The 19,671-nt window shown below is 41.4% G+C and overlaps 2 protein-coding genes across 5 annotated transcripts in view; one reads left to right on the plus strand and one right to left on the minus strand.

The window, feature by feature from the left end:
* Positions 1–18,410, minus strand: part of rhot1b (ras homolog family member T1) — a 30,790-nt gene extending 12,380 nt beyond the window's left edge. For 2 of the 3 annotated variants that reach the window (XM_012873170.3, XM_036136806.1), the window contains exons 1-13: positions 18,096–18,410; positions 17,176–17,234; positions 17,007–17,088; positions 14,968–15,011; positions 14,821–14,874; positions 14,669–14,721; positions 14,399–14,507; positions 12,296–12,397; positions 4,795–4,893; positions 4,572–4,680; positions 4,350–4,470; positions 3,673–3,757; positions 1,355–1,500 (exon numbers count right to left, since the gene is read on the minus strand). In XM_012873170.3, coding sequence (XP_012728624.1) covers positions 1,355–1,500; positions 3,673–3,757; positions 4,350–4,470; positions 4,572–4,680; positions 4,795–4,893; positions 12,296–12,397; positions 14,399–14,507; positions 14,669–14,721; positions 14,821–14,874; positions 14,968–15,011; positions 17,007–17,088; positions 17,176–17,234; positions 18,096–18,132 — 1,100 coding nt within the window. In that variant the 5' untranslated portion in view covers positions 18,133–18,410. The remainder of the gene's footprint in view (positions 1–1,354; positions 1,501–3,672; positions 3,758–4,349; positions 4,471–4,571; positions 4,681–4,794; positions 4,894–12,295; positions 12,398–14,398; positions 14,508–14,668; positions 14,722–14,820; positions 14,875–14,967; positions 15,012–17,006; positions 17,089–17,175; positions 17,235–18,095) is intronic. The other variant, XM_012873173.3, reaches the window with a different exon arrangement.
* Positions 6,036–11,182, plus strand: LOC118563103. 2 transcript variants are annotated; one of them, XM_036136811.1, is made up of 2 exons: positions 6,036–6,316; positions 9,380–11,182. In XM_036136811.1, exon 2 carries the CDS (start codon positions 9,992–9,994, stop codon positions 10,979–10,981), a length of 990 nt encoding a protein of 329 aa, XP_035992704.1. In that variant the 5' UTR covers positions 6,036–6,316; positions 9,380–9,991; the 3' UTR covers positions 10,982–11,182. The 2 variants fall into 2 exon arrangements, with proteins under 2 accessions (XP_035992704.1, XP_035992703.1); XM_036136810.1 differs by having other exon boundaries at positions 9,401–11,182.
* Positions 18,411–19,671: the final 1,261 nt, after the last annotated feature.

The raw sequence follows: 19,671 nt of genomic DNA on the forward strand, positions 1-19,671 counted from the left end.
CACTGCCAAGTTAAACTTTGGTATTGAACATAAAATGGTAATGCTGCTCCCTGCTGTTACCTCAGAAATTGCCTGTTATTGGTAGATTTTTTCCCCATAAAGAGAATTCCCTGTCAGTGGCAATAAGCTTTAATTTATTATTATTGCTATTTTTTGTTTTACATGTTTAAGTTGAGCTTTACACTAAATATGTGTTACTGATAAGTGCTACAAATGTTACAACACTTTTGTTCATAAGCCAGCAGAACATTAAAATAAAAGTGCTCTTTACACTACTTTTGAATTCATTCTTGGAGTTTGTAAATACAATGCGATTAATCGCGATTAATCGCGATTAATCAGTGCGATTAATCGCGATTAAATATTTTAATCGTTGCCCAGCCCTAAGGAGGACGTTAGGACTCAAGGAAGAAAGTGACAAAAGAGGGACACAAGAAAAGACAGGAAGGATGGAAGGAAGGATGGAAAAAAGAAAGAAAATGAGGAAGAGAACTATGGAAAGGACCATGATGGTAAGAAATTACTCCCATACTTCATTTTGTTATTCCACGATTATCCAGACCTATAACATACATTAATCCTAGTCCATTAGCTTGTAAAAGAAATGATCTGATAGAAAGGTGTCAGACTTAGCTCAAAAAGGGAAAACAAGCAAAGAAATAACCTCTGATCTCGCTGATTTCTATAAATCTACAAGTCTAAAAACAATATTTGCCCCTTGAATATAAAATGGCTCAAGTATGTTTAACCATCCTCGTTCAGTGAAGAAGAATCTTTGGCTACATCCACAAGGAGCCGAATACTGGATCTGCACAGAAAGGTTCGACTGTAAAGATGAAATCAAAGCCAGAAGAGTCTTAATAGGTGTTGTATTAACAATGCCACATCGGTGCCACCGGGTCCTCTGACCACCCCCAGCAGGCAATGCAGGTGAAGTGTCTTGCCCAAGGAGACAACAACTGAGATGGTCAGAGCAGGTGATAGAACCAGCAGGACGAACTCCCCAACTCTTGCGCCACCGTCACCCACACAATAAATTGAATCGTTTCTGAAACACAACTGGAACTCGGAAGTCTGCCATTGTTGCTGTTTGTTTTAGCTAGCGCATGTGGGTTAGGGGAGAGGCAAGGTCTACTTTGGCTCCCATGCCCAAAACAGCCGGTCTGTAGCCGATTATGCGAATTTAAATGGTAAATCCCACTGACCAACCTGAACCCAGTAGTAAACATTACTGTCTATGGCCTCACAGGCTCAGGGCCTCACAGACATCCAGCGTTGACATGATGCTATCAAGTAAGCGATCCACAGACAGAAATCCTTCAAGTCTCCTTCTATCATCGTTACATGTACTTACGTCCACTGTGAGAGGTAGCCCTGGTATGTGATCCAGCCTTGGTCGTTGGTGCAAACAGTGTTGTTGACGTCTGGACCCCAGGGCATGTAGGGGAAAACGTCAAACAAGTCCCTCAGCTCGTCAGGCGACAATGCACAGTCACGGTCCTGTGAAAGGTTCATTGGTAAAGACGGTTGTTCATATCTGCAGTGCCATTAAAGTGCCCCCGCTGTTACAGATTGCTTCTGGTTTTGACGCTCTGTCACACTTGAATGTTTCAGAACATCAAAGAAATGGGATTATCAGACAAAGTTACCTAAAAAAGTACAAGAAACCATTTTCAAACAATGATTTAATTTATTAAGAGGTAAAAACTTCTTAAACAAACCTGGCCCTCTGTGAAAGAAGCGACTGCCCCCTAGACCTAATAACTAGTTGTGTTTGCGACAACTTGGAATGATTCTCTTAATAATAATAATATAACTGAGTAACATCGGGGTGTTTTGAGCATGAGCAATACGGCTGCAGGATATGAAGATGATGTGATGGCATTCATATTGGTTAATACTGAGATGGCCATATCAGTTGTCATATATGCCTATTTTCTTCTTTCCTCTTTCTCGTCAGTGCTTCCATCACTCTGTGACTTTCAGCATTTTGAAAAAAGTCTTCTGTGTTCGGCGTTAGCATCTACTGCTGTAAGATTAGCTAAATATTACATCAGCATGTGGAACAAAAGTTCATAACATTTGGAATATATTAGCAAACAAATACCAGTCTTTTGTGATATGAGTAGGCCTATTGCACACACTGATCATTATCTAATGCAATGACAATATAGTCACGATAAAGTGTGCAGCCTTAACCAATAGCTTGTTTCAGGTCATGCCAGAGCATCTCAACAGGAGTCCAGACTTTGACTAGGCCACTCCAAAACCCTTTCTTTTCTGGCTTTTTAGCCATATAGCGGTGGGTTTGGGGATGTGCTTTGAATCACCACTTGTCTACTTTGTAGCGACCTAGGCATGTGGTGCTTTAGATGTTGTGCTGCATTCTTATGTGACCTGAACAAGTTGCCAGTGCGTTCTTGGTGCAATCTTGTCCGAGAACTTCTGGGATAGTTGACCGTTGTTCCATTTGTGGATAATGGCTCTCACTGTGGATTACTGTGGTCTTAAGTAACTTTTTCCAGGTGGGTAAGATGTGAGTGGCTTTATTTCTCATGTTTTTTCTTCTTTTTAAGTGACTATTTGATTCTGCAGGTATGGCACTAATCGGGCCTGGTTGTGGCTGGTGAAACTGAATTAAAAAATGCAGTTAGTCACAGCTGATCTATAATTTAACAAAGGGGGAATTTTCACATAAGGCCAGGTTGGTCTGGTTACCTTTTAATAGATAAAATTACCACTCTAAGACATCTTTTTGGATGTATTCAGGTTACCTTTGTCTGATGTTAAAATTTGCTTGATGATGTAAAAGATTCATGTACGATAAAAAAAGGAAATGAGGTGAGTGTTCTTTCGTGGTACTATACTTTTGTGTTTTATAAACATTGTGGGAACTGAACTGACTTCTGTATTCCTGTAGTTACAACCTGACCTTGGGCTTTGATCGCAGTGAGCTAGGTGTTCTGCAACATTTCCTTATCTTACACGAAGTCCTGCTTGCAAAACTAAAGTGTTGCAGCTGAGAGAAATGTTTTGAGTCTCACTCCCAGACTGTATCAGTTTTCCTACATACATTTCATGTCAAACTCCAGACTTCTTAAGACCTAAATACCCTAGGTTCGTACCTTTATCAACTAAAACTTGACTCTTTATGGCAGATATTTACAAAGTCAAAGTTTTGGAAGGACAAACACATGATGGATAAATTCAACTTTTAAATAACTTAAGAGGAACTAAGGTCTGTATAATTCATCCAAACTACAGTTTTGTTTTCCATACTACTCTAAGCCCCGGAAAATAACTCTTAATCTCCAGAACTACCATGGGGGTTAAGGGAAATTAAAATGAAATGAAAATAGCTGTGAGGATTCCTTCCCCAGAAAACAACCCTGACAGTGGCTACACATTTCCAGATGGAGACTAGACCACAACAGATCTTGGCCGACCTCCAACTCTCAACCTCTGACTTTCCCTTTAACCTCTTGGCTTATTGTCCTCTAAATCCTGCTTCCGTGTAAGCGGGTTAAATCGCTCCTCAGCAGGGGTGGGGCCGGCCTTGGCGGGGGGGAGAAGCGTTCTGGTTTGTGTTTCTGCTACTGAGCAGCTTCCTGCGAGTGTCTTGGCAGGACAGAGGCCTAAAGCGAACAGAAAACAGGCTGTGCAGGGCTTCACCTTGTCGTGTTTGTCAAAGATGCTCTGCAGGAAGAGGTAGGCATTGTGATTGAGCTCCGTGGTGCAGTCAGGAGTAATCTTTAACCTAAAAAAAGCAAAGATGTTGACACATATTTCAATAAGGAGGTAAAGGTCACACTACATACTAGGGCTGGACGATAACTCAATAACGATATATATAAATCGATAGACGTATATCGATGATAGAAAAAAAAAGGGTCAATAAAAAGTTCAATAGAACAGTTTTCCTTTTGCATTCTAGCCTAACATGTATCTTAATATTACAGTCTTTACATCCTCCCAACCAATCACAACACAGACCCGTCGCTCCGTCACCAAGCTCCGCCCCTTCCAAAGAGTTCAGAGAGGATGTATTCTTCTTTCTTTATTTAAAACTTGCAGTTTTGGTAAAAAGTTGGTTAAATAAAGGGTTGAGTTTCAATTCAGTGTTTGTTGTTCTGTGTCTAAAAATAGGTCGCTAAGCAACATCATAAAATGGCCAGGGCTGCACTTAAAATATATGTTTTGAATTTGTTGATAATTATCGATATCGATCAATATGATTTCTATTTTTATCGATATGCCTTTTTTTCTATATCATCCAGCCCTACCACATAGGATTTGAGACAGAGCTACGTGGAAATCTGTCGCTTCATGAACCATCATGTGACACTCACGGAGGGAACAGATAGTCCTGATTTAACTCCAGGTCGTCGTCGTATCCGAACCTCCTCAGAACCGTCCAGGTTGTTTCGTGGCGACCGCGTTGAATGAACAGCGTGTGCAGGAACAGGAAGCCTGCATGACAGTGCAAACAAAGCAAACCCAGTCAGGAATAAAGTGCGTCTGGTTTCTGGGCGCGTGAAATCGTGACGAACGGTCAGTCCACCAGCTCCTACCTTTTAGAGTGAGTCCGTTATAGTGCACTCCATCAATCAAGTTCTTCCTGACCACATTTTTCACATCCTCCAATGCTTGAGGCTCCAACGGGCTGTTGAAGCACGCACGCTGTCACAGAGACACATCTCGCTTGTAAAAACTAAATTCACTGACATGGATACGAACTAAAAGGATAAAAAATAAAATTGTGTCTGTGCGTGAAAAATCTAGCAGCAAATTCACCTGGAAGAAGTTGAGCTCATTATCATTGAGGATACCATCGTTGTCAAGGTCGGACACTTTGAAGATTCGGGTCAGCGCTTTAACACAAAGAGGCTTCATCTGAAAAGGAAAAATCTAAGCATCAAACTCAAAAAACATAATTAAAAAAGACTGCAACACACAGATTGTTGGTGCACTGTGTTACTACCTGAAATGTACGTTCAACAGTGGACATGCACCAAGAAATTAGTGGGTAACAAGAATCTAATTGCTACCAGCTGATTGGTCAGGCAGAAACTATGCTTGGATGTTTCTTTCTATGTTTAATTTCTAATCGGTGGATGCACCATATCCAAGCACTGACAGCTCATGGCAACACCACCACTTTGGTGTGGAAGTTTTTAGATTCAAAGTTTGCAATTTGTAGCATCGCCAAGATGTTTCATGCTTGCTCAGTATGAGGGATTGCTGCAAAGCCATCAACAATGCAGACGACTCTCCTTATGGTTCTACGCTTCTTCAGGAGGAGTGAATGCTGCTTGCCGGGACTTTGAATCAATCAACTGGTTCCCTTATAAAGAAATTTTTTGACCAATCTGTATAATCTGATTGAATTTGACCATGAAAAGTGCCTTGAGATGAGATGTTTCATGAATTGGCGCTATATAAATTAAATTGAATTCAATTAAATGTTTCACACTAAAATCATAAGAAGCCCAAAAAATTTGTTGGAAGCTTCTAAAAGGAAACAATAGAAACTCTAAATACGCTAACATTGACAATTGCTAATATAAGATGCTAAAGGCAGATTCAAATGTCAGCTGATGCATTTGTCTGAAAATACCGCCCAATCTAGAAAGGCTGCTTAATAAGCAGCTTTATAAGTTTCAGCCTTTTTTGTTAAGAAAGATTAATTGCTTTGTTGGGTTTTTTTTTTTCGTGGCCTTCTATGTTCCAAAAAAACTAAATTTCCAACATAGGCCATGGGTGGTAACAGGTGGTTTGATTTGCACGCACTTCCGACTTCATTGTTTTGTAAAAATATATGTGATATATTAAAGAGTTATTTTTGTTCTTTGACTATGTATTTTGGGAAAAACTGGTTAGTTTTAAACTAAGAGCAACATACATGCTCGTGCCTGTTATGATGCTCACATAAAACTAAGAACCACATGTGTTATTTTGTTATAACTTGTTTTAACTTGTGGTGGGAACCTATGACAATGTGTTGTGGGAAAGACTGATTCTGTATTTCTTATTTTGCTTATATTTGCTGTATTCTGAGAGCACTCATATTATTTTGCTTCGCACACTGCTGAGGTGCTGGGAACGGTTGATGTTTTGGGAAACATGCTTAGGGAGGCAGGGCAGCTGTTGAGTGAGAGATGGCCACTCTCGCTCCACATCTGACTCTTTGTTTACAAGTATATAAAGAGGTGACTGCCCTCAGCCCGGTGAGTCTGCCGTGAGTTCGTGTGTGGAATACCGGCATCGTGAACGCTGATCTTAACCTAGGACTGAGGGCTCCCAGTTCGTGTCAATGGTAAGAGCTGATTCTGAGAATCTGTTGAGCGTCACGTTTGTTTGAAAGCTTGTTGCTTTATTGCCTGCTACTTTGCGTGTGTGAAGAGCTAATTGTTTTGATGTGCTGTATTCTGTGGGGAATAATAATAAATGTGTGCCTTATATTCTAACAGAAACAGTGTTTGAGTCCTTATTTGTGTTTGCCGATCTCTCCCGATCCTGAAATAAACATTTCATAAAACATTTTGGCGTTGTCGGCAGGATTGGAGGAGAGACTACAATACACAAATATGTTTAGAAATATGTTTAAAAGGAGAAATAAGAACTCAGATGAGAAAATTCAGGGGGAAGAGATAATACCCGGATGGGAGCTTCCTCACTGTAACGAGGTAGCGCTGTGTTTGCGCAATGGTGGGGGCCGACCGGAGCCGTGGGGTGGTCAGCTGGAGGCAGCGGGACCCGAAGAATTATTGGCAGTGTTGCAGAAGATTGAGGTGCAAAAAAAGGCTCCGGTGGACGGATTACAGAGGCGCTTGTGGATTTGTGCTACGGCATGGAAGCAGCAGTATGAAGCTGGCCAACAATTAAAAACTCAGCAGTTAAAAGACAGACAGGCAATGACTGAGCTGCAGTCTGCTGAGTCGCTGTATCGGCAGCATGTGCAAATGCTGACTAATCAGCTGGAACAGATGACCAGTGTTGCAGAAAAAGCTGTGGCCCAGGTGTCTGTGTTAACAAGGAAAACACAGGGGAAAAAACCCCGCCGTTTTCCTCTGAAAAAAGTCCGTTTGTTTGTAGCTGGATTGGGGTCTGGTTGGGATCCCGAAAGCTGGGACGGTAATATGTGGGACGATGAGGAGGACAGTGATTCTGGAGGTCCTCCAGATCCACGTCCTTTCCCTCCATTGGGGGTTAAACCCGTCGTCCGAAGGAGAAGAGAGCAGCAGCATGTACCCGCAGCCTTCCGGCAGCGGCTAGATTCTCAAGGTAATGATGTACTTGATGCTGCGGGACAACCTGTTATGGAATGGGTGGAACAGCCGCAGCCGCCGGCAGTGTCACGGACCATAACAGAAGATTACTCGCAGGATGAAGTTGCTCATATCACTAAAAAATTAAGGCAGCATCCGGGCGAACCCACTGATCTATGGGTGGCTCGATTGCTGGATGAAGGTGCAGAACAGATTGAAATAGATCACGGAGATGGCATGGCATTTGGTGGTCTGAGCACTGATGGGAATGTAAATGCTAATTATAGGCAAGAAGTGAGAAATTTGGGGGATCAGGCGAGATCATTGTTTGACGTGTGGTGTGAGGCAGTACGAGCAACATGTCCCAATGTATCTGATTGGCCCGAAATTTCTGGAGAATGGTTAACATTAAAGGAGTGTGTGCAGAGGCTGACGAGGCTGTGTGTGCGTGATCTGTTACCAGTGGGGATGGTGGCTGGATATCAGCAAGTGGCTGTTCCGAAGGTGGTGAGAGATCAGTTGATTAAAACTGCCCCACAGCATTATCGGGCAGCTATGCTTACTGTGATGCTGGGAGCTCCAGATGCCCCGATGGAAACCATCAAGGCTCGAATCATGGAGCTGGGGAATCTGGGAGAATGGGGCAAGCAGGAGGAATGCAGACCACGAGTTCAACAAACTCCGGTCCGCAGGCCGCAAAGGGAGCGGGGGAGAAATCAACAGGGTCCACCACGTAACATGTTGTGGAGGGCACTGATTAATGCTGGGGTGCCTGCTTCAGAGATACACGCATTGCCTACTGATGAGTTGAGACAGATGTGTCAAAGAAGAGGCTTAAAAGTTAACTGTGCAGGATTTGGAGCTGAACTGGACCCATTAAATTCTTTGATTCAGTTGTTGCTAGAGGCGATTCATCCCACAACATCGGCTCCACCTGCTGAAGAATCTGAGCCTGTTGTGCGCAGAAAACCTGCTAAGGTGGTTGAGATTGAGGTGTCAGAGTCTGAGGAATCCTCGGGCAAAGAGGTAAAAGTAAGGAGAGTGAGAAAAAGGAAAAGAAAGAACAAAGATAGGAGGAGGAGCAACATGTACCCTGATCTGATGGATCTGATGGAGTTTAACTAGGATGAAGGCCGAGCCCTGCCAATTCAGATCACGAATTGGTCAATTGATGATATAAGAACGACATGTCGAATGGATTTATCACATTCCATATTATATGCAAGCTGCTGGGCTGATTGTGAGAGTGAATGGACTGTTGAAAGAATTAAAAAAAAAATGTGTGTCTGATAATCATGACTTAACAGATTGGAAGTCTAAATTGATGCAAGCATTGGCCCAATTGACTAATAGGCCAATTGCTCCAGGGGCAGTCTTACTGTCTCTGCATTTGACAAACTGAGAAACCGCTCAGGATTATGTGTGCATAAGAGAGTAAAAATAAATAAACAATAAAACTTGTGATTTTATCTGAATGGAAAATGTATTAATGTACATGTAAATGTTTAGTACAGGAGTTAAAAATATTTTAGCATGAAATTCACCTACATTTATTTACACATTTGTTTATACATTGTGTAAACATTAGGCATTTTATGGCACAAGGATGTGGTCATTCCAATTCTGAAAAGTGTCTGAAAAAGAAAATTTTATCTGGGAAGAAGCACAGCAAAGAGCATTAGATTTGGCTAAGAAAGCCATACAACAAGCTGTGTCATTGGGAAAGATGATGTCCGGGCCTGTGGAGTTGCAGGCCTCAGCTGTTAATGACAATACAAGCTAAAGTGATTGATGGGGATTATCAAGGAGAAAATCCCTGGTAATTGAGAAAGAAGAAAAACTAGCACAACTGCTAGTGGAACCCTGTGAAATGACAGAGGTTCAAGGGGTGGCTGCCCCCACTAACATCACTGTAAGAGGAGCAGGGGGGTTTGGCTCAACAGATAAACCAGGAGCCAAAGTTTGGGTGAGACAAAAAAAATGGTCCACCTAGACCAGCTGAAATCATTTCACAAGGGAATGATGCAACAGTGTCAGTATTTTACTCAGGGGAGGAAAAAATGGATAAATGTTATATAAGAGAAAACTAATTTTATTCTTTTGTCTTATAGCAATACTAATTTTGATTTCAGATCCATGTTTCCGTGGGATCTGCTGATTGGATGACCCGAGGGACAGCGCGATGGCGGACGTCCCAAACCATGGGAGGCACCACAGGGCTGGTGCAGGATTTGGGGCCATCATCCTCCATGTCCTCGCTGCCATGGTCCTGCTGGCACACCTCTGTTGGGCAGAAGCACCAGTCCGGATTCTGAACGAAGTGGTTCAGCCGTATCAACTGTGATGGGGAGACAGCACGTGCACCGGAATCCAGGATGACTACACATGCTCTCGGTGGCGTGTAGGAAGCATTCCAGTAGTCTTCAAGGGATGTAACGTTAAAGTGGATTCAAGGAGAGGTTTGTGCCAATATGAATCATCTACAGAACGAGCGTGTAAGAAGACACACACTCAAATTGCACCTGCTGCACACACTTGTCAACAAATGGCACAATCGAAGATAACAAAGTTCACTGGAAAGTTTTTTTTGTTGTTTTTTTTTTTTTCTCCTCCTCTGCCAACATGCACTAGGACGAAACGTGCATGATGGGACACTTTGCTTGGTGGAACAGGTACTGTGTTAAGTGTTTCCAACGCTTTTTGACAATAACATAACAAGAACTATGTTATTAAACACTGGACAGCATGCATCAAGAGCTGTTCATCAGGTTGGATTATGGATGCCTACTGTTGTAACATCACAGGAGGAAACTGCAAAGATCTTCCTTAAAGAACTGAACTGGCAAATAAAGATGTGGAACATGACAGCAGAAGTGTTAACGAACATTTCTGTAGCTTTGAACTGGATGGTATGTAACGTACAAATGATGCACGCTCACATACAACAAGAACGGTTTAAGCGTGTGGTTACTACCGGAAATTTCCACGAATGGAGACAACTATGGAACATTAGTAGTAAAAGTTGGTTACAACTAGAACCACAGAAGACCTATTGTAATGCTACTATGTGTGAAGGACATTGGACACAAATTGATGTTATCAATAGTACTACTGTCTGTCATTATTATATATTGCCCGTAGTAACTGTACAGGGGTATTGGTTTTTGAAACTGGATGGTGATTGGTTTGGCCCACAGACAAACTACACCCATGACCTGGATCTATGCGAGACTGCTGATAAAGGGATGGTATGTATGCTACAACAAGGAGATCTTAACCCATGTTTAACCGGAGACGAGGTGTTATGTGATTGGACTCATGAACCTGCTAGAGAAACAATAAAGAGTCATCCTCAATTACCTCAGGTGCCTTTCGTTGGGTGTTTTGATGTATACATCTGGAGTTGGAATAACGTGACCTATCAATTAACCAATTTCACTATCTCCCTGGATTGGTTCAAATGCGCATTGAATCAGTCTACGGAACTAAATTGCTTAGTTAAATCACACAGGTCCAACATTTCCAGCTTAAAGGTGTCTACATTTATGGCCCAAGGACAGGTTCTGCATGCGGCTAAGTTAATAGAGCAATCATCTGCACATCATTGGTGGGACATTTTTAATGGAATGTCTGTTACTGCTCGAAACTATGTAGTACCTCCTTTGCTTTTGCTTATCATTGTTATTATAGTGTTAACCTCATGTAATGTTTGAAGATTATAATCAAAAAGTGGTGTGGGACAGAAAGGATAACTTTGCTGATGAAAATAGATCTTGGGGATGGTTTTTCCAAAATTAGGTTTTGTCAAAGACCAAGGGGTGGAATGATATATTAAAGAGTTATTTTTGTTCTTTGACTATGTATTTTGGGAAAAACTGGTTAGTTTTAAACTAAGAGCAACATACATGCTCGTGCCTGTTATGATGCTCACATAAAACTAAGAACCACATGTGTTATTTTGTTATAACTTGTTTTAACTTGTGGTGGGAACCTATGACAATGTGTTGTGGGAAAGACTGATTCTGTATTTCTTATTTTGCTTATATTTGCTGTATTCTGAGAGCACTCATATTATTTTGCTTCGCACACTGCTGAGGTGCTGGGAACGGTTGATGTTTTGGGAAACATGCTTAGGGAGGCAGGGCAGCTGTTGAGTGAGAGATGGCCACTCTCGCTCCACATCTGACTCTTTGTTTACAAGTATATAAAGAGGTGACTGCCCTCAGCCCGGTGAGTCTGCCGTGAGTTCGTGTGTGGAATACCGGCATCGTGAACGCTGATCTTAACCTAGGACTGAGGGCTCCCAGTTCGTGTCAATGGTAAGAGCTGATTCTGAGAATCTGTTGAGCGTCACGTTTGTTTGAAAGCTTGTTGCTTTATTGCCTGCTACTTTGCGTGTGTGAAGAGCTAATTGTTTTGATGTGCTGTATTCTGTGGGGAATAATAATAAATGTGTGCCTTATATTCTAACAGAAACAGTGTTTGAGTCCTTATTTGTGTTTGCCGATCTCTCCCGATCCTGAAATAAACATTTCATAAAACAATATGTGATTTATTTCTTGAAAAAGTAGAGACAAAATAATTACTAAAAGATGTTTTGCAACTTAGTTGAAAACAAAAAATCTCAATTTGATGTTCGAAGCTCTAAAAAGTGGTCAAAAAATGATTTACAAAACCTCCCGTCAACACACCAGACATTTACCAAACCATAGCCCTGCACCGAGCACCCGGTGTGTTCTTAATTACTCAAACTAATGGGAGGGTCTAACAATTAACAACGTAATCTAAACAATTCCAAATATAAAATTAAAATTTTTGGTTCTAAAACTAACTTAAATATATTCCAGCTACCCAAAGAAGAAAACTAAATTGGTAGAAATTACAATCCACAAAACTTATCATAAATGGCCACAACAGTCAGATCTTTGCAGAAATCAACGACCAAAAATTTGCCACTAAATCTCTATTCAAAATAGGGCTATATGCTAAATAAGAGAAATGCACAATTTGTTATTTTAGGCACTTACATCTTTCTTCTCAGGACAGTAGAGGGGACCTGTGGGGTGGAGGACTGCCTTTTGGGCATAGTAGAACAGCTCAGAGATGTTCTTCAGATTCTTTGCTGAACACTATAAAGAGGAGGGAAAAAAACAAACTTATGTGTGCATGTTTTTTCTACATTCACATGCAGGGTTTTACTTAATGATATGAAAACCACTGGTATTTGTATCCTTGTGAAAAAAATAAATCACTGCCGAAAGAGCTGCTCTAAGTAGCCGTCAGACAGGATATTAAGACACGCGATCCGTCTGAGCAAAGCTTTGAACTAATTAGTCCGTCTGAAAACACCTACAGGTGGAGCTTGGTTAGACTATCAACAGGTCAGGACTTCCTGCTGAGGAAGCTGAGGAAAAGAAGCTTTTTATTTCTTAATCCTAAAAAGAGAGCAAATAATTTCAAACAGTGAGAAATAAAGTCAGTGCGAGTATCCAAAATTAACTTTTTTACCCTTTAAATATATTTTGTTGTGTACTTGGAGTCTCTAGGAATGCAGGGATATTGAATATAGTCTCTCCAGGTGCTGCTTAGATATCTTCATGTTCTGTTTGGGTCATATTTTTCAGCTTTCTCCGTTCTCTAGTAAGTTTTGTGAACAATTACGTCACAGTATTTGCTGAAGAACTGCTGAGTATGATCGTGGACATCATTACAACAGTAATGAGGAATTCAGATCAAAGCATTGAATGATTTCAATATAAAAAGGAAGGCAATAAAAAGCATGATACGACCCCTTTGAGTGTACTGAGATGACAATGTGCAAATGTTACTTTGACTCCAGATATAATCATAAGAAAGCACCTTCCTCGCTTACTGGCATCCCAGATAAACATGTGTAAAAACCTAAAACAGCTGCAACAGCTTGTTTGCACCATATATTTAAACATTTCAGGATGTTTGATAAGTGGGGAAAATGTCATGAAAGAAATAATATTTTTCATCCAAAGAAAACCCTCATCCCTAAAAGTACCGTAACTGAACAGATTGAATTATTCACACTTTAGTATTTTTAGGTGTAAAGATGATCTGAGACACATGCACAGATGCTGGTGCTACTCTTCAAAATGAGAAAGAAGAGAAAACCTGAGCATAAAGATTAAACCACAACATAAGGAGCTTATGCCACGGCAGTAGGTGGCGCAGTAATGCCGCCACAGAAATAAAGAAGGAGGAAGAACAGGGTGAAAACCACAAACGCAGGAGAAAGAACGTCGGTAGAGGAAAAATGTGCTAGAGAAAAATCCACGATAAACTGAAGTGTCTGAAACACAACGCCGAAGTCCGCCATTGTTCAAGAATCTTGTCACCGCGTCTTACCGTGGTGACATTTATTTGAGACAGACACCGGCTCAGGATGCACACAAACAATATATACAGTTAGACACAACAGACACAGACTTTTTTGTGTGTTAGCGCATGCCAGTTAGGGGAGAGGCCAGGTCTACTTTGGCTCGCATGTGCAAATACGCTAGTTTGTAGCCGGTTATGTGGATGGAGGTGTCCAGACGGAGCTTAAGTTTATATGTCAGGCTACAAGAAACTGACAGAATTACCCAATCCTCCTATATCTACAATTAAAGCATTAATGAAGGAGTTTAACACAACCAGATCTGTGGCAAACAAGGCTGGACGAGGATTCAGGTTTAAAAGAATCTTAGTTCAGCTAAACGTTAGTGAACTGCAGCAAAGAGTGGTATTATGGGATCACCTCGTCTTCAAAACAACCATTAGATGCCATCTTGGTGCCAACTGGTTGTTTTGGAGTGATGTCAGAAAAAATCTTCTGTTCTACCATCCGAAACATAATGGTCTGTAGAGTTTGCTGAACTCTGCTGAGGTTTTAACTGGAACCGTTCATTTTGGTCAGAAGAGACTGAGACAGAGCTTTTCAGCAACCAACACTCCAGGTGGATCCAGCATGAAACAAAGCATGCATTTTTAGAAAAGGCACCTCATTATCGCCTTGATGTATGAGGGAGGATCTGTCATCCTGTTGACCTGTATATTTGACACGTGTCCTTTTTGTCAATCAGGCTATGTGACATTATGTCGCAGATGTTACACTTTCTCACCTCAACACACGTCTCTATCTCACTGTACTGGTTCATAATAGGCAGAATGGTCTCCATGCTGCTGTGTTCCACCAGGTCTGACTTGTTGCCCACCAGAATCAGAGGAACCCTGGGCACATAAACACAGACATGTCACAACACCTAATATACAGCAATTAACAACAGAAACGTTTAATCATCTAAAGGGTGCTTGTCTTTCCCCATAGTTTTTAATGCTACAGTGTTAAACACGTCTTCCTCTTCTCCCCTGCGCGGTCTAAATGCACACACCTGCTGTCCTTGTCTGTGTTCTCGGTGATGAGAGGAATCCAGTGGTTTGTCACCTGCAAAGATAATTAAGATAGATCACTGTCTGTCTCGTGTGTCAAAAAGATGACCTGATATATAAACAAATGATGGAAATGCCGGCAGAACAGGCTCGCCTTCTCGATGGATGTCTTGTTGTTGACGGCGTATACGATGCAAATAACATTTGCCTGCAGGAGAGATCAGCACAGACGGCCATTAGGCTTTCACCTGAAGTTAAAACGCTTCAAGCTGGCTGAGCCGAGCATAATTCACTGACTGACCTTAGAGATCTCCTGAAACAACTGCTCGTCGGTCTGCTCTGCCTCTGTGGAAGGAGCACAAGTACAGCGTCTCGCAAAGTTTTCACACCCTAGTTTGCCACGTTTCAACCACAAACCTTGATGTACTATAGTTCACTGGGATTTTATGTCAACACAACACATATCAACACAAAGTAATGCCAAACAGTAAAACATGGAAGGATATACAGTTAAAACCATTTTTTTCAAAGAAAAATGTGTCAAAAAGTATTTAACGATTACCTCTTAATAAAATCCAGTGTAGCCAACTATCTTCAGAAGCTGACTAATTAATTGTGTAATAGAGGTCCTGTTTACACAACATCGATCAATTGAAAAATGAACTTGTTTTCTGGTTCTGTTAACACGTGTACAGGACGACATTCTAATTACAATCTCTGTTTACATGGCGAAAAGAAAAATGGTGCAAGTCCCACTCCATGCCACTAGCGTACTGCGTTCTTTGAAACGCAACACACGCGTGCATGCTGTCTACAAGTCAGTTTTCCTACAGACAGACGACGAGGTTCAACTGTTGCTCAAGCTGAGTCATTTTGAATTATAACTGTGCCTTGTCACGTCTGCAGCCAACACAGTACAGTCCGCCTTTTTTTTTCTTCCTCTGCGGTTTTTAAAATTGTAGGCAGCTGTAATGTTGTGCCTCTGTGCATTATTTTTACCGAATTCTGATGTACTGCGAACGAGCCAGGGATTCCCTGTCAAAAGAAAAAAAGTTACCTTTTCCTGTTTACACGACAATAGAAACGGTTTCTGAACCATTACACTCTGGTTTTAAACATTGGCGTCAGCGAGGAAACATTCGGCAAACGCAGCCAAACTCTTCCAATTTCACCAGAAAGCGTACACTGGGCCTTAATATCAATACAAATGCAGCTGCCTCAAAGGTTTGTTGAAGAACTTCAGTGAACAAACAGCATCAACAAGACGAAGGGAGAAAGGTCTGGGAATGTCTAAAGCAGGGTTAGCTCATAAAACAATATCACAAGCTTTAAACATCTTACAGAGCTCTGTAGAATCCATAATTTAAAGGTTAAGAGCCATAATATGACTCAACTGCAACCCTACTAAAACATGGTCTACCTCCTAAACTGACAGACCGAGCAAAGAGGACAATAATCAGAGGAGCAGCCAAGAGGCTCACGGCAACTCTGGAGGAGCTGCAGAGATCCACGCCTGTACTGGGAGACCCCGTCAAGACAACAACTGTTACTTTTACACTCTATAGATCTGATCTTTATAAAAGAGTAGCAAGAAGAAAGCCATTATTAACATAAAGTTAACTGGAGTCCTCTCCAAGCCATTTAGGGGACACTGCAAACATGGATGAAGATGATCTAGTCACGTGAGACCAACATTTTTGCCTGCATTAAAAGAACCTAATGCTATTTGTGGCAAAATAAATGGTAATCAAATGTTAATGAAAATCCCAGAGAACACACAAAACCCATGGTGAAACAAGGCGGTGGCAGCTATGCTGTGGGAATGCTTTTCTTTAAGCAGGGACACGGATGCTGGTCGAAGCTGATGGGAAGATGGATTAAACTAAACTGAGGGTAATCCTGAACGAAAATCTGTTAAAGGCAGATGCTTTTCATCCAATCTAACCTAAACTATTTTGCCAAAAGAAGGCTGGGCCAAATGGTCGGCGTGTAGTGCAAACCTGACAATGAAAGAACCCAAAAGACCTACAGCTGTACCTGGAGCTAAACGAAGTTCTAGAAAGCGTTGACTCAAGAGAAATGAAAACATATGGATGCCACAGTTATACAATTGTTTATGTTTTTAAAGAATCAAAAACCATGTTTCTATCTTCCTTCCACTTCGCAATTATCCATAATTATGTTTGTTTATCTTAATGAATCCTAAAAAAAAACAGAGACTGTGGTGGTAAAGTGACAAAAGGTGAAAAAGCTCAGAGGGTGTAAATATTTTTGTAGGTCACTGTATGGTGAGGGTAGAACATAGATAAGCAGGACTGATCCACCATGGTTGCAGAGTACCTGAATAGTCCACGATGTGTGTGGGGACTCTTTCTGGCGTCACGTCTGCTGGTATGGTGATCTCCTCGACTCGATAGGGAACCTGGACCAAACCGAACACACCCATCACTGCTCATCTGGAAACAACGTCTCAGTGAAAAGCTGCGGCGTGAAAGTAAAGCGCTCATACCACAGCTGGAAATTCTTCGCTGACCAGGGACATGATGAGGGACGTCTTCCCCACCTTGGCTGGGGAGGGAGGGCAAGGCAGTTTAGAGACAAGTATGCGTTTCAGCTGAAACTAAAAGCTGGTTCAAAATAGTTCACAAACACACTAATATTAATTTCAGTGTATTTGCAAGGAATTTCATTATTCTAAATCAGGGGTCACCAACATGATGCCCATAGGCACCAGGTAGCCTCCTAGGGCCACATGTGATGCACTCCAGCCTTTTCTATAAAAAAAAAAATAGCGCAACCCTACATCTAAAATGTTATTTTATTCCGTTGATCTTCCTTTAGAATTACTCATGCTTTTATATAAATTTGAAAATGACAATATCTTTTTAAAAAAAAGCAATAAAATATGTTTATTTTACATAACATTAAAGCAACCTCTGACTCTACTAGTTCAAAAGTCAGTACTGCTATCCCTTGGTATGACACAGTACCAATGAAGTAGCTCTCAGTTTTAAACAGGCTGGTATCCCCTGATCTAAATAATATCACAGGTCCACAGATTTTGCATTTCTAAAACTGTGATGCAAAATTAAAATGTGTGCATGTGGCCTTTCATCCTGTCATCTCAGACAGCTGCCTCCAATCCCTGCATGGATTAAAAAAAGATGTAGGAAAAAATATTCATAGGGAAAACTATTTTAATAATATCGTATGGTATAATTACTAGAGACCAGTTAGATAATTTCAGGGGTCGAAGAGCGTAAAATAAGGAGGGATCTTTCCAGCCTCCATCACCCTCATCATCATCATCATCATCGTCATGAGGACAGTCAGCATCACATGCTCAGCTGGGAGCATCTGGCTCTTTTAAAGTGAACAGAGGCTGTCTCTGCAAACACAGCTCCAGCTCTACGCCACGGCTCCACTTACGTTCCCCCACCAGCAATATCCTCACGTCCTTGCGCATCTTCGCCAACGTTTTTTACCGGAGTCGGTGCAGAGATCCGCGCTCAGCATTCGTGCTCCTGTCCCGGTGCGGAGGAGGCGGGGACAGCACAGCCAGCTCTCCGCGGCCTGGCCCGCCAGCTAACGGCTACGTCCGCATTTCAGCTCCGCTGTGCGCCGGTTCCCCGCTGAGCGACGCATCCCTAAATCTCTGCACCGCACAGCCGGTTATAACATCCGGGGAGACGGCAGGCCGGGTTAAAAACTAAATACACCGCCTCCCTGACTGACTGACTGCCCGGTCAGACGTTGGGCTCCCGGCCGTGACGACAGAGCGAATCATCAGGTGACGTTTTCTGCTGCGCAGCGTCATCGGCGGCCAGAGCTGCGCCACGCCTCTTCGCTTCAGCTGACTGTGGATTAAACGTGTCAAATATTTCGGATAAACGCAACAAAGCAGCTGTCACGTCATTAGTCTTCAACTGAACGTAGTTTAAACGGCAGATAAATGTATTCGTGTTTTCGGTCATTTTGGCATGTAATCTGTCTGTGTTACAAGAAAAACGGGTCCGAGTGAGTCTCCTGTTTAATTTCACATCTTTACAGACAGGTGGGTCAAGTTGCGCCAACGTGCGGCAGAAAAATGAAAAACACCAACACGCGAGCGTGTAATAAAGAGGAGAGGAGGTTTTTATGGCAGGCCCATTTAACATAAAATCGGCTTATTCTGACTATACATTTAAGATATCAAAAAACAAGTTTTGACTTGTAAAAAATACATTTTGACTATCCTGAATGGTACTTTAAGATATATGCATTTATATTCTCACTAGTAAGAAGAACGACTCGATGTCTTCAATCACATTTTGAAGAATCAAAATGCCTTTTGAGACATCTCAAATGGCATCACCTGATTGGCCGACAGCAGTCACTTGCCTCGACTTCGTTGCGCTTGACGTCGAAAAAAGTCTTCTGGTTGCAGACAATAAATCATCTGTGTTTATTAATTTGTGCCGAGCACGACCTGCAGCACTAAAAATCGTGTTGAAAACACGAAAATTAGCACTGGAAATACCTGACATTGCAGACCCCTGAATAACAAATGCCAGTATAGATGTCTTAAACTTTCTGCCAAGAATGCTTTGTAAGTGGCACGTTTTGACTAGTCAGAATGATCATTCAAGACATCTGAAATACAAAGGCTGTCTAGATAAAAAAAAAAAATGGTTAAGATATCGCTATTTGTTTTTTTTTTTTTTAGATATCTTGAAAGGAATTTTGACTAGACAAAAATACAATTCTAGATATCTAAAACCTAGTTTTGCCTACTCATTATTTGCTTTCAAGATTTCTGCAATTTTGTTTGCACTAGTCAAATCTTTACTTTGAGATATCTTAAAATACATTCAAGATATCTTGAAAAACAAGGTAATTTGAGACATCTTTAATTGGAATTATTACTAGTCAGAATAAAAACTGCAAATATCTCAAATGTACCTTATGAATAGTCATAATTTAATATATTTATATCTGTACCTTCAGTAATGTATTGGAGATATCT

The sequence above is a fragment of the Fundulus heteroclitus genome, chromosome 5 (assembly GCF_011125445.2).
Source record: "Fundulus heteroclitus isolate FHET01 chromosome 5, MU-UCD_Fhet_4.1, whole genome shotgun sequence".
NCBI classification, from domain to species: domain Eukaryota; kingdom Metazoa; phylum Chordata; class Actinopteri; order Cyprinodontiformes; family Fundulidae; genus Fundulus; species Fundulus heteroclitus.